General features: G+C 33.3%; 1 protein-coding gene across 2 annotated transcripts in view; it reads right to left on the bottom strand.

The window, feature by feature from the left end:
- The window catches only part of CPNE8 (copine 8), a 360,644-nt gene that overhangs the window by 293,972 nt on the left and 50,707 nt on the right, over positions 1-15,965 (bottom strand). For both annotated transcript variants that reach the window (XM_025455580.3, XM_025455581.3), the window contains exon 4: positions 8,028-8,131. In XM_025455580.3, the coding sequence (XP_025311365.1) occupies positions 8,028-8,131 (104 nt within the window). The remainder of the gene's footprint in view (positions 1-8,027; positions 8,132-15,965) is intronic.

Here is a 15,965-nt window from a genome sequence, read left to right as displayed (position 1 = left end):
GGTACAGCCTGTGGCTACCAATAAAAGACAATGTCAGGTGACAGTCCTCAGAAATGCCTTTTGAGAACTGAGGAGCAAGTAGAGTGCATGATCAGTGTGACCGTTAAGGTGTCGATTTTTCAGAAAATAAGAGATCCACATGTTCCCCTTCTGCTCATCTACCTTCCCCTCTTCAAGGCCCTGCTTTTCTGCAAGTAGCTAAAACAATATATTTGAGGGTAGAGGAGGTGAAGTTTTGAAGTTTGAGATTAAAGTTTTAAAGAGAAGAGTACATTTGATAAACAAAATAAATGATTCTACTAAACAAAAGTGCCTAAAAACTCTCAAAATTAGACCTTGACATTGTTAAGGGAGTCCTTAACAAATGGGAAAAACTAGAATTAACCATGTTGGGAAGAAATTTTTAAAAACTTACTTTCCTCAAAGCGTTGAGATGCTTCAAAAATAAAATACAATAACATTACACATTCACAATTATCACCATTTGATTTATCAAGAAGGAAAATAATTTGCCAGGTAAGTTAGACCTACACTCATAACTATCTTATTGATGTTCCAGTCTAAGTGGAAAAACAGGAGTGAAAAAAGTGTATCTCATTTCTCCTATTCTTCAGCTCATGCTATTTAGTGATGTGACTACCCACACCTCTTGCTCAAAGGCATTTTTTTAAAAAGATTTTATTTATTTATTCATGAGAGACACAGAGAGAGAGAGTTGGAGCCACAGGCAGAGAGAGAAGCAGGCTCTACGCAGGGAGCCCGACGTGGGACTCGATCCCGGGTCTCCAGTATCATGCCCTGGGCTGAAGGCGGCGCTTAGCCGCTGAGCCACCCAAGCTGCCCCGCTCAAAGGTATTTTTGTGCAGCTGTTCTGCAATAATAGTTTTCAGCTGTGAAAAAAAGGGATTTATAGGTACCTATGCTATTATCAGTATGATAATTGTAACAATATAATAAATGCCAGAGTTTAGAATTTTATCTGCAATACATACACAGCATGATGACAGAGACCATATCTCTTAAACAAAGAAGTACACATCAAATCAAAAGGGCAGGAGAATTTTAAAATTCATAGTTGATAAACTAATCAAGTATGTATCTCAGGCATATTACAGGAACAGTAATCATTACTATGGAATAATCAGAACTTATAGGAATTTGGTCAAGTTGTGGCAGGAAGACATATTCATTCTGTCTCTCCCTCTCTTTCTCTGTCATTATAATTTTCTATCAGCATTGAAGCTTAAATAAAAAAGGCTCCTGAAAACCATTTTTCAAATCCTCCATAATAGGTAATTCTTTATATCATACGCTTTCACAGCTTGTTCTTAATTTGTTCTTTAGAATTTTATAAATCAATGGACAGATTAAATAAAACACAATTCTGAAAACCATTTATATCTATCTGTTGGCCAATTTAGACTACTGTATTCCTCAACACTGTTGTTCTCTCCAGGGGACATGTTATCAGAAATGCATTAGAATATTACTGTAGTTCTCTGGGAGATGCAGGTTGGGGTTATGAATGATTTTATTGCCTACTTGATCCTGTTTTTATTTTCCAAATATCCTACAATGAATATTTTTCCTAGGAATAACACATTGCTTTTGCTAGGACAAAATTTAAAAACCAATTATAATTAGGTATACTAATGAATAAATAGATACACATAACTAGTGAACAAAGACATTGTTTTCCACACTTATTTGGGTAGATATGCTGGAAAAATCACAAAGTTAAAAAAAAAAAAGAAGAAAAAGAAAACCTGCTCTCACAAGTTAAAGGTGTTTTGCGAGATATTCTAATACATGGTAAATCAAAAGGAATTAGTTAAAGTGATATCAAAAATACTACATGAACTAAGAGAATACTCTTGTTGCTTTTCTTGGTAATCTTCTAGAAGTATCCTTTCTCTGGCCCTAATTGTTTGAATACTTCAGAGATGCTCTACTATTGAAATAAAGTTCTTTGAATTAAATTGCTGAAATTAACCAAATGCATTCAAAAGGCAAAATGATACATAATTCAATTTTGTAATATGCTTTCACATTTTGAACATTATACAATTTCTGTGAAAATTACTATAATTTTTAGAAGAAAAGAGAAAGCTGAAGAAGTTAAATCACACCAATTTACCTGCACTAATTTCTGTCACTTTATTTCTTCTTGTCACACTGAGATAAAATAATATAACATGCTCCCATTTCAATCAAACATAACAATTTCCTAGGCAGTCTTACTTTTGTTTACTTAGATTAAATATATTCTATCATATTATTATATTCAATCTGCAGCAGAATACTTTAAACATATACTTTCATCTGTATTAAATAACCAAGGCAAAAATAAAAATATTCCAGTTTAGATATTTTAAACTTCATAAAATTTTAGAAATTTGGGATTTGTAGAATTTAACTTGAAACTATTTTAGGCAAAATCTGATCCTTTGAACATATTACATTTTCTGAGCCTTGGTTTTCTCATTTACAAAAATGGATTAAATCTACCTCAGAAACTTGTTGGATGGGTTCAAGTTATAATGTGTATATAACAAACTGTGAATAAGAGTAGTAGTATTACTAACCAAAATAACCTCTTTTTGTCTGTGCCTACAAAACGTACTAACTCTCAAACTCCATGAGCTTCTATAATAATTTTATCTCCTTTGTAAGTAACTGGAATACATGAGTGACGAACATATTAAACCATCTTATCATTCCTTCCTCCTGTTTTTCTGCCAGCAAATGTATTGAAGTTTTGTTTTCTTTTTTCTAATTGCCTGAAATACATACAGTGAAATTAAACAATATTATTGATTTATCATCAAATACTAGAGAAGTATGTGAAGTTCTAGCAATGCCGTAACTTCTCCCTCCCTTTAAGTGTTCCCTTGTTCATGCAAAGCAGACCTAGTAAGCTCACAAACATGACATAAGTATCAGGTGCCTCCCTCACCGAATACATTCTCATTTGGACTCACTAATTGGTCAGAGTGATTCTTGAAATGCTACCTATTCCAACAGGCATAATATTTGAAGATTAAGTCAATCAAATATTTGATCGCTGTCATCCTTTTGAAAGCACCCTTCTTTGGAGCACCTGGGTGGCTCGGATGGTTTAAGCATCTGCCTTCAGCTCAGGTCGTGATCTCCAGATCCTGAGATCAAGCCTCATGTCAGGCTCCTGGCTCAGCGGGTAGCTTGCTTCTCCCACTGCCTCTCCCCATCCCTGCTCATTCTCTCTCTCTCTCTCTCTCTCTCTCTCACCACCCCTCCCCCGTATCTCTCTGTCTCCAATGAATAAAAAAAAATTCTTTAAGAAATATGAAAGTACCCTTCTTTTAATTCCACTTGTGAAATTCTGTAACAGCCACAGTTATGACATAGGTGGTAAGGGATGAGTAAGACATAGGCTTAAGAAACCAGGGCCAAGCAGGGACAGTGATAGTCACCTGGTAGCAACTGCTTGTGATGGTGGCAGGGGCCTTTTGGCAGACAGCAACCAAAACAAAATAGAAATAGTTCTGAAAATCATGGCTAACATACAGGCAACAAGTTCAGAGAACAAATCATACAGGACCTTGGCTTTACAGGTGAATTCTATAAAACTCTAAAGAAGACTTAATGCCTATTCTTCTTAAACTATTCCAAAAGATAGAAAGGGGAAGAAAACTTACAAATTCATTCTATGAGGCCAGCATTACCCTGATATCAAAACCAGATAGACATCACACCAAAAAAGAGAATTACAGGCCAAAAACCTTGATGAATATACCGGCAAAAATTTGCAACAAAATACTATGAAATTGAATTCAACAATACACTAAAAAAAAATCATTCACCATGATCAAGTGGAATTTATTCCAGGTTGCAAGGGTGGTTCAATATTTGCACATCAACCAATGTATATATCACATCAATAAGAGAGGATAAGAACAACATGATCATTTCAATAGATGCAGAAAAAGCATTTGACAAAGTACAACATCCATTCATGATAAAAACCCTCAACAAAGTAAGATTACAGGGAACAAAGCTCAACATAATAAAGGCTATATATGAAAAAACCCACAGCTAATATCATCCTTTAGGGGGGAAAACTTAGAGCTTGTCCCTAGGTCAGAAATAAGACAAGGATATCCACTCTTACCACTATTATTCAACATAGTATTGGAAGTCCTAGCCACAACAATCAAAGAAAAAGAAGATATAAAAAGCATCCAAATTGGTAAGGAAGAAGTAAAACTTTCACTATTTGCAAATGACATGATACTCTCTATATGGAAAATCCAAAAGACTCTACCAAAAAACTGCTAGAACTGATAAACGAATTCAGTAAAGTTGCAGAATACAAAATCAATGTGCAGAAATCTTACATTTCTAGACACCAATAATGAAATAGCCAAAAAAGAAATTAAGAAAACAATCCCATTTATAATTGCACCCAAAATAATAAGATACCTGCAAATAAACCTAACCAAAGAGGTGAAAGATCTGCACTTGGAAAACTATAAAACACTGATGAAAGGAATTGAAGATGACACAAAGAAATGCAACAATATCCCATGGTCATAGATTGCAAGAACAAATATTGTTAAAATGTTTATACTACACAAAGCAATCTACATATTTAATGCAATCCTTATCAAAATACAGCACTTTTCACAAGCTCGAACAAAGAGTCCTAAATTTTTTATAGAACCACAAAAGATCCCAAATAGCCAAAGCAATCTTGACAAGGAAAAGTAAAGCTGGAGGCATCACATTTCTGGACTTCAAGCTATATTACAAAGATATAGTAATCAAAACAGTATGGAATTGGCACAAAAATGGACATATAGATCAATGGAGCAGAACAGAAAACCTAGAAATAAGCCCACAATTACATGGTTAATTAATCTTTGACAAAGCAGGAAAGAATATCCAATGGGAAAAAGTCAGTCTCTTCAACAAATGGTGTTGGGAAAACTGGACAGTCACATGCAAAATAATAAAACTGAACTGTTTTCCTACACCATACACAGATATAAATTCAAAATTAATTAAAGGCCTAAATGTGAGACCTGATACCATAAAGACTTAGAAGACAACACAGGCAGTAACTTCCTTAACATCAGACTTTGACATAGCAACTTCTTTCTAGATGTATCTCCTGAGGCAAGGAAAACAAAAGCAAAAATTAATGGGACTACATCAAAATAAAAAACTTCTGCACAGCAAAGGAAATAATCAACAAAACTAAAAGGCAACCTATTAAATGGGAGAAGGTATTTGCAAATGACAATAACCAATAAAGGCTGGTATGCAAAATAACTAAAGACTTATAAAACTCAACACCCAAATAATCCAATTAAAAATGGACAGAAGACATGAATAGACACTTTTCCAAAGAAGATATCCATATGGCCAACAGACACATGAAAATATATTGTTCACCATCACCTACCACCAGGGTAATGCAAATCAAAACTACATTGAGGTATCACTTCACACATGTCAGAAGGGCTAAAATCAATAATACAAGAAGCAACAGATGTTGAAAAGGTTGTGAAGAAAAAGGAACCCTCATGCACTGTTGGGAATGCAAACTGGTGCAGTCACTGGAGACAACAGTATGGGGGTTCCTGAAAAAGTTAAAAATAGAAATACCTTATGATCCAGTTATCCCACTACTGGGTATTTACCCAAGAATACAAGAACACTAATTCAAAGGGATATAGCATTATTAATAATAGCTAAATTATGGAAGTAGCCCAAGTGTCCATAGATTTATGAATGGATAAAGAAGATGTGATATACACATATATATCAAACAGAATATTATTCAGCCAAGAAAAAGAATGAAATCTTGCCATCTGCAATAACACAGAAGGAGCTAGAGAGTATAATGCTAAGTGAAATAAGTCAGTAAGAGAAACAAATATCATAGGATTTCACTTACATGTGGAATTTAAGAAAGAACACAAATGAGCTAAGTTAAAAAAATAAGAGAGAGAGGGAGATAAATCAAGAAACAGATTCTTAATTATAAAAAACTGATGGTTACCAGAGGGGAGGTACATGGGAAGATGGGTTAAACAGATAATGGGGATTAAGGTGTGCATTAGTTATAAGGAGCACCGGGTGATGTATGGAAGTGTTCAATCACTATATTGTACACCTGAGATTAACATAACATTATATGTTAACTAACAGGAATTAAAATAGAAACTTAAAAAGCATATGGGATTCTTAAGTTGCTCTCAAAGATTAAAATCAAGAATAAATACTCATGTCCACATCTTTTTATCCTGAAATTTGACTCTGGATAATTTATACTCTGAAAATTTTTTAAAATTATAGGAAATTTCTATACGAGGATACTTGCTGCAGGATTACATGTAATAGTAAAAATAGAAAAATGCAAAATGTCCATCAGTAGATGTTTAGCTATATAAATTGTATTTTTTAAGCAATAAAAATTATGCAGCATTAAAACAAATGAAATATTTATAAAATACAGTGGCATAAAAAGATTTCTGAAAAAATGCAAGTAATAGGAAAATATTTGTGATTTTCAAAATATTGAGATTCCCATAAGCTTGTGTATCTTTAAAAAAAAGATCTGCAAGTATATATATCGAGTCATTTACATTTTTGGTTGTTTGTGGGTTGTTTTTGGTGGGGTGGGTATTGGACTAACAGGAAACTCTCACTTTTAAATGCTTGTATTATTTAAAGTTTATAATAAATATTTTATACTTTTGAATGAGAGAAAACAATGCAAATGAATAAGAAAGGGAGAGAGAAAGAGAAATAAAAAGAACAAGATTTATATGTCACTTCTAAATAGCAACACTATGTGCAATCTCCATGATAAACATGATCAGGGAATCATTATATTCCACTTCAGGGTTTTTTCGCAGAAGTAACATTTTTATTGTTTGAAAAGGATTTTCAAAGGACATAAAAAACAAACAGGGCATAATAAATTTTGCTTGATAAATATAATGAATATTTAGAACTCCTATAATTCTTGAAGGAAAGGGCCTGGTATAAAATTCTCCTTTTATAAATAAAAACACTGCAGGTTATTTTACTGTACATATTTTAGAGGAAATTGAGAACAGCTGTTAATGCTAAATAACTTTCTTTTTACATTAGAAAGCAAGTTAGGATTTTTTTCAAATAAGATTTTTTTTTCAAATAAGATATTGATTAGCTTTTATCAAAAAGTATTTATAAAATATGACAGCCTGGCACATTTTATTGTTTCCAGCTATTTAAAGACATTTACATTTTTAATGTTCTTACAATGTTTAATGACTTGCAATGTTCATAAACTCCATTTTAATTTATTAAGTAAAAAAAAATTTATTAAGTACACACTTTATATAATGTTATACTTTTCCCTCTCAACAGATTTCCTTTGAACAACATACTGATACTTCAACAATCACCAGAGTTTACATCTGTGAAACAAAAACCAATAACAAGTAATATCTTGCAAACAAACTGACTTCAGATTCTCTGCAGACAAGAAGTTGAATTTAATGATAATATTTTGATATGCCCAATTCAGGATCAAAATCACAAGAATATTAAAAATATCAAAAATTCTGGCTCTAGCATCCTCGGTCTTGGAAATATGAGGCCACCAAGAGATAAAAGGAAGCTATAGTTAGGCAGAGATCCATATACTACACAAAGACACAGCTGAGAGAAACTTAAAGATCTTGGGGATATGAGCCATGGGGGTAAATGGTAAAGAAACCACTGAGGTCAAAGATGGTTTGAAATAATATCCATATATACCACCACAAATTTCCTCATAGTTAAATTGCTCACTAATTTTTTCAATAAACATATAGTGAAAAACCTATAAAATGCAGAATGTGCTAGGGATAGTGTTCAGGCCACTGAGGCCATAGAATTAGTCTGGTTTCCTACGAATGTAATCTAGTATTCGTGCAACCAGACCCAGCCATATGTTAAAAATTTCCCTTTAAAAATCATTTTTTAACAATGCAAGTTATACTAGAACTTACAAGTCAAAACGAAGGTTCTCCCTTTCTTCAAAAAAGTAGTCCAGAATAAATTTTCGTACAAAATCAGGATTTAAAGTATTATCAATCACTTCAGTCCTTCCAAACTGTAGAGAAAAAGAGAGAGAGAGGTTAAAATCAGGCTCTCCATGGTTAGTTATTGTACAGCATTGTACTTAGTATTAATATAGTTCCTTGAAAACATAAGCACTAAATATCTAAGTGATTGATAAAATAAAGCACTGCGGAAAAGTTTTTGGAGACAATATCATTGCCTTTATTCACTCAGGGAAATCTGAAAAGGAGCACTGAGTTCATTCAAATTATTAGAAAAGCAGCTTCTGTAAATTCTTATAACAAGCTGAGCCACATTTTCTCTTTGCCCCACTTAAAAGCCAAATCCCATTCTAGTCAAAGGAAGTTATTTCTCCCTTAAATTTTAGTGTATCACAAATATTTTTCCTAAGCTAAGTGTATAACTCAGCCAAGCAACGTACAATCTTACAATTGGGGGTCCAAGTATTCATGATCAAGAAGTCCTCTACATAAAATAGTTTAATAGCCATATTTTGGGGAGAAGTTTCTCATAATCTGTTACACACTTCAATCATTTGGTTTTTGTTTTGTTTTGCTTTGCTTTACTTTAACTCTCATGGTATCTACAGCCAAGATAGGATCTATAATACATACAGTTTTTAAGCTAGTAAATTGTACTTTTGCTTAAAAAAATAAGTTTCTCCATCTTAGGGAAAGTGGAAACCAAGAAATAAAATTTTCTAGTTGTTCAATGTGAAGGAAGGCCACCAGCGTCTGCTTCCAAAGTCATATCAGAAATATAAATTTTACAACTCCTTTCTTTTTTTTGTCTTTGGCTTACATTCCTCCCCTCCTACTGCTATGGAATTCTAGTAAGGGAATTTTAACCTTTGATTCTGAACAGCATTATGCATACCATCTTATCAGAGAACCAACTTTTATTAAAGTTCATGGGGATATTATTTTTTAATAGGAATAAGAGAAGTGTGGTAATCCACTAAAAAGTGAAGGTCATGCTTACATAAATTTTGATAATAAAACTATGGTACAAAATACTGATGACAAAGGATTTACCATGGTTATTGCTAACTAATTATCCAAAAAAGAACTAGTTTGCAGAGGCTTATGTATCTGAAAATGCTTTATGTCATGGACCAAAATCATACAGGCAACTGAGGTAATTAATTCAATGTTTCAAAAATATTCAACACTTACTTTGAATAATAATAATTACAGCCACCATTTATTGAGTACTTAGTTTCAAGTGCTTTTCACTAATTACTTTAAACCTTAATCATAACCATGAAAGGTAAGTATTATTAATCATATTTTAAAGATGAGAATTTTTTTAAAAAATACATAAATAAAGATGAAGAAATTGAAGCAGAGGATTCACAACCTCTGGCTATAAAATCTACATTCACTTTGGCTTAAAAATCTACATTCTTTTTTGGACTCGCCTCTATTTCAGAATAAAACATGTGAGGCCCTGAGAAGATCCAACAATGAGCCTTTCCATGATTTCTAATGTTTAAAAAGTGGGAATGTCCCAAATAAACATATGCTGGCAGTGCCCATGCACTCCAAAAGAGCTGTGCAGAGGTCATGAAGCTTGAGTCTGAACCAAACACAGCTGGGCCCTCCCAGCCTTTCTACTGCCTGGAAGCTCCCTATTGGTTTGCAGAGAACAGAGAGTACCAAACCAGTAAATGCTCAACACTCTCCAACAGAAAGTCAGCCAGGATGCATATTCCCTAGCACACAAGACCCTCTTGTGGATTTGAACCCAAACTCACACTCAGAGAAGACAGAATGAAGTTTTCCAGTGTAAGCTCCATGAGTTGCAAACCAACAATTTTCCAGGGCCTGTGAGTCATTAAAACATCCACAAGCCTGTTTCCCTAGGGACTGTTGCTTGTCAGCAATATGGGTGGCTCCTTATACTCTGCTATCTCAAGCGAAGATTAATAGGCAGTCATTAAAATTTTAGCTAATCATCTATATATTATGAACATTTATTACAATATGCCTTCCTACACATAGCTCTGAAATTGCTTTTGACATCACCAGTAACATTCACCTTGTGAAATCTTTGGCCCTCACACTAGACTGCTCAGCAGCATGGGACATGACTATCCATTTTATCCTTTCTGAAGCAGTCTTTTCTTGGTTTTGACACCACACTCCTGTTTCTCTTCCCGTCCTAGATTCTCAGGCTTGCAATTTCTCATTTTCAGAGCCAGTTCTAGGCCCTCTTCACCTGCCTAGCTTCACTTTCCTGTTAGATTATTTTATCTGTTCCTTTGGCTTTAAATCCCATCTACATGATGATGAATGCAACCATCAGTCCAGACACACCCCTGGTATGCTCATGCACACAACTGCCTTCTTGGCTTATTCATGCGGTTGTCTAATAGGCCCCTCAGAATTATCATAGAACTTGAAATATTTATTTTATACCACAACCAGCACCCCAATCCTGGTCCTTACCAAGTCTACCCCTTGTCAATAAATGACACCATCATCCCCTCGGTTCCTTTGGCCATCAATGGGAGTTCTTTTTAACACAACTCGTATTCATCACCACCTCATACACCGGCAATTCCAACCTCAAACATATCTCCCAGCTATCTCCTCTCTGTATCTCCTGTCCACAGCTTCATTCAAACTTTTCAGTTTTCTCATGGACCATCTAAGGACCCTCCTAAATCATATCTTTGTGTACTCTTGGTCTCCCTCCAATTCTTCCTCTATATAAGAACCAGAATAATCTTTTGAAAAAGTGTAAACACATTCATGCAATTTCACCTCCCAAAAAGTGTTTAATGGCTTCCCTTAATAATTCAAATAAAACTTCTTTTGTCCTCAAGACTGGCTCCTTTCTACCTCTTGAACTACCCTTCAATTCTTCCTCCATACAAGATCCAGAATAATCTTTTGAAAAAGTATAAACACAGTCATGCAATTTAACCTCCCAAAGAGTATTTCATGGTTTCCCATAATACTTCAAATAAAACCTCTTTTCTTTTACCTGCAGGACTGGCTCCTTTCTACATCTTGGACTTCATCATGGACCAATATCTACTCTTCCTCTTCGCCCAAGCCAGTTGGCCTTCCTTTAGATCCCTTTACTCATCAAATCCTTTCCATCCTATGGCCTTTGCACCTGTTATTTATTCTTTCTAGTATGTGCATAACTCCATTCTGGCATGGCTGAATTTTTCTCATCTTTTAAGCACCTATTTAAGTGTCAGCATTCTGGGGCTAAATACTCATACTGATGTTGGCCCCCTACTCCTAAAATTATTCTCCTTCATAGCACCTGTTTTTTCCTTAAAAAAATTACATGTTATAATTATACTTTTATTTATTTGTTTTATATTTCCCTCCTTAGACAGTATGCTCCATGAAGATTACAAGACATACATACCTCTTTAACCTACACCTGTACAAAACTGAACAAATGATTAACTAAAGGAGATCTATATTTTTCAGAGAAAAAAGAATCAAAGATCATGTATAGTATAATACCAATTTTGATGCAAATATATGTTTATACATAGAGAGATAAAAATAGAGGAAGATCTACTAGAATGTAAAAATTATCTTCTAATTGTTTTTTTATTATATATTTCTGGACTTTCCTAATTTCTCACAATGAGTATGTTTTACTTTTAAAATCAGAAACAGGGGCACCTGGATGGCTCAGCTGGTTGGGCATCTAACTCTTGGTTTCGGCTAGGATCATGATCTCAGGATTATGGGATCAAGCCCCACATGAGGATCCGTGCTCATGCAGAGTCTGCTCGAGATTCTCTCTCCCTCCTGCTCTCTTTCCCTTTCTTCCCCTCCCTCTTGTTTGCACACTTTGTCTCTCTCTTTATCTCTCTTTCAAGTAAATAAATAAAATCTTTAAAAAAAATAGAAACAAAACTTTTAAACAGTGTTACTGTTTTTTAATCCATCCTATTATGAAAAGTGAAATCTGGCAATAATAAGAAATCACATTATGACTAGTTAAGCTCATGGGAAATATGTTGGTTCTTTCCCAGAGGCTGGAATATATTAGCTATCAACCAAGTGATTAATCTTTTTGACTTGAAATGAAATTTGTCTCAGCTAATGCCTTAGACTACCAAATAAATTTCTAATTCCTTGGAAAATATATAGTTGCATATAATTCTGTGTGGATCAGAAAGGATTAAATTTTTAAGTAAAGACAATTATTAATCACATTTATCCATGGCGCATACACCCAGAAACAACTACTTGTATCCTAAAAAGTCTTCTTCTGAGTATCAACTATCCTGGATTGTCAGAAGCACCTACAAACCTGATTACAATAATCTCTGGCACAATGAATATATCCAAATATGTAGACAATCAAGCATCTTTACATAATTACACTGTATTAAGTTTTATTATCCCATAATTAGAAAAATGTGAGGAAAAATGTATGCAAGTTTTTTTTTACTCAACAAGTATGAAAGTTTTCAGTCATTTGAAAAAAGTATGTAAACATTACTTTTATTGGAACACAAAACACTGTTTCTTTTAAAACTTTGGCCAAAAGAAAATAAAATTCACAATCAAGTCTTTGAAAGTTTTCCTCTATTTTATGCTTGAGCTAATCGGATAAATGTCTACTTTTCCAATTTAGGAACAAGTCCTGCAGAAAATGATAGAATGGAAATATTCCTGATTTCTAAATCAACTAATTGTTAAACTGCTTTGGAGGAGCAGTGCTAGTAGAACATTCATCTATTTATGGCACCAACCAGATGAATTCTGTTTTTGATAAAAATGTTCAGAAAGGTTTAGTTTATTGTGAAGGCCCAGAACAGCCACCCAGGTCATATTCATGTGCCAAATGAGGTCAAAATGATAAAGAGAGACGTCATCTGGACAATGTGCACTTGTCCAGATGTGCACATTTATAATTTGATCATATTAGAATTCTATCTTAGTGGTAGTGATATATAGAGCATGGTCTCCAGAAAGTAGACAAGAATACTAAATAAATTGAGTACTGAAAGACAATATTAAGAAAAATTCAACTTAAAAAGCTCAGTTTAGCACTATACATACCCAATTTGCATAAAGATTTTACAAAGTACAAGCATGCATGTGCACACATACACACATGTGCACATACAACACTATTTGTACACATTTCCTCTTGAAAGTTAAATACTTGGATTACCAAAAAATCCATGGACCTCTTCCTCCAAGGGAAAGAGATATGGTTTGGTCATGTACCTTATCATCCAAGATTATTTTTTTGCTTGGATCAAAGATCTGAAATTCACTTAATGATAAAAAGACAAGTGGAAAATCTGAAGGCTTTATCTAGGTCTTACATTATTATACATCACTGAGATATATCTATAGATGTAAATGTGAATATAAATACATATACACACAGAAAGAAAGAAAAGCCACTTTCCTCTAGTAGCTTTTGTTTAAAATGGATATTTCACATAAGTGGCTCACTTAAAAGTTCATAAGTTCACTTTTTTAGGTGTTCAGTCTTAAGGAATGAACATAAATCATTAACCAACAAAAAAAAGGACACCTTGATCACATCCCTATAAAGATTACATATAAAATAAAGGATTAAACTCCACCAATTTTTAAAATTATAGTATTTTAAAATCTTAGTTAAAACATTTTAATATGCTCTAAAAATAACAATATTTCAAGAAACTGTTAACCATGTCATTGCTTGTTATTAATTCTGTGATTAATGACATGTTTTATCATCTAAAGAGAAAAAAATGAAGTCAATTTATCAAAGAGGTCCTTATTGGGGAATATGAGTTAATTTTTATCCTATATCAGTTAGATTTCCATATATGTGATACAAAATATTATTAAATGAATTGAGCAGATTATTATTTTAAGTTACTTTGTTATTTTAAGTTATATTTTTAAATTTAGATTATCTAAATTTAATTGAAAATGAACTTGAAAATGTAATCATACTAGCCCTGAAATTTCTGAATATTTAAAAGCAGTTCTACACCATAGATGCACAATGAATGCTGTTGACTCACATTCATTAGAAAGTAGGCAATTATTAACTTCATATACTCAAAACTAACTTTTGATTATTATCTTAAAAATCCTCCAAAGGAATAATTCCTAGATTTTTTTTAGGAATTATTATATTCTATTACTGTCTTTCATAAAATTTTGCAACACACTTTCTCTCCTTCCTAAGATTCTATATGATAGACCTTTAGATATAATTTTAGCACTGATATTTTTAAATTCTCAATGTTTGTTTCTGTGAGTTTTATTCACTTTAGGGTTTTTTGGGCGTTGTTGTTGTTGTTGCTATTGTTGTTTCGAGAGCTTAGAAGGAAAATGGAAACATTGCAAAGCTAAGACTGAGAATTATTTTCACTCAAAAATGATCAGAACCAACTTTTGCTTTTGCCAGTGGCAAATTAGGTTGTTTCAGACCAACTTCTCCCCTGAGAACAACCAGAAAAAATCTGACAAAATTAAAAATAATCTTTTTAGAGTAACCAGAGAGCTAAAAAGTTATAGATGTGAGGAAACCTGGAGGAAAGAGGAGCCAAAAAGAGGGCCCTGGATTTGAAAAAGAAGCAAACTAAACTGATTTCAGCAATCTCATCAAGTTGAGGAAGACAGTGAAGTTTTTAAAAATCATCAAAGGAGTTATATGCATGTTCACTATATTTCTTCCCACTTATCAATATGTTTAAGGTTTTTTTTTTAATTGAGGGATTTAAAAATACAAAAGCAAAGATTTTAGGTTGAAATTCTAAGAGGCTACACAGGATGAATCAGAAGATCAATCCTTAAGAAGAATGAAGCTCAGCTCAGAGTGAGTCAAATCTTTAATTGAATTAAGATAAACTTTTTCTAGCCTAGTTATCTCTCCAGAAGCAAAAGTAAACCCACTCTGGAGAAATATAAAATCATCCAAAGCCTCAAGTATATGGCTAAATTTTCTTACATAATATTCAGCAATTATTAACAGGCATGAGGACTTCTGCCTCTAGTTCTAATGCAGTCACTTGTAACAGACCAACATTCCAGTGGAGAACCAGAAAAGGTAGTAGATAAAATACAAAAATATGTTTGATATTATTGTAGAGATGCAAAGGCACCCACGAGCTGAAAAGCCCAATTCTAGAGAGAAGGGAAGTTAATTAATGTGACCCCAACTTTCGCTTCGAACAGTGACAAATTAAAAATCAACTTCATATAAAAATGGAGAGAGAAGCAAAGCCAGAAAATCTCAACAACGATGAGCCATACTTTTGAAGACTACACAACCGAACAGAGGTAGGAGCTTAATGAAGTTAGAAAAACTGTCTGAACCCAGACTTCACTAAAATTTCAGGGAAACTAAAGGTGTCAAGGTCCAATTTCATACAAAGTTACCATTAAAAAAAGAGAGATTAGAGAGCAGAATAATTTCTCTACAGGAAATGAAAGAATGCGAAAAGATACAATCAAAAGCTAAACTAAAACTGTAGTATCTCAAGTAGAGCCAAAACACATACTGACATGAAACAATTGCATAAATCAGAATTAGTAACACAGAGAAAGGAGGTGAAATAAATCAAAGAGGAACTAAAGGTAAAATAGATAAAACATCATCTTAGAACTGAAATAAACTAGTAAGGACACAAGAATAATCACAAGAGATAAAACCTTAACAGAAATTGGAAAGAAATATTTTTGTTTTTAAGAACCAAAAATAAATGGGAAAATAAAAGGAGAGAAAGTATCAAATACTGAGTACAGGCAAACTGGACCCATCATATAATAACAGAAGTTCACAAAGAAGAAAATCATAACAAAGAACAGACAAGTATCAAAAATTGCAATTCATCATCACCTGGCTTAAAGAAAGACAAAACTAGA

Source organism: Canis lupus, chromosome 27 (assembly GCF_003254725.2).
Source record: "Canis lupus dingo isolate Sandy chromosome 27, ASM325472v2, whole genome shotgun sequence".
Lineage (NCBI taxonomy): Eukaryota > Metazoa > Chordata > Mammalia > Carnivora > Canidae > Canis > Canis lupus.
Note: the sequence above shows the minus strand (reverse complement) of the source record. Positions and strands in the feature narration are given on the sequence as shown.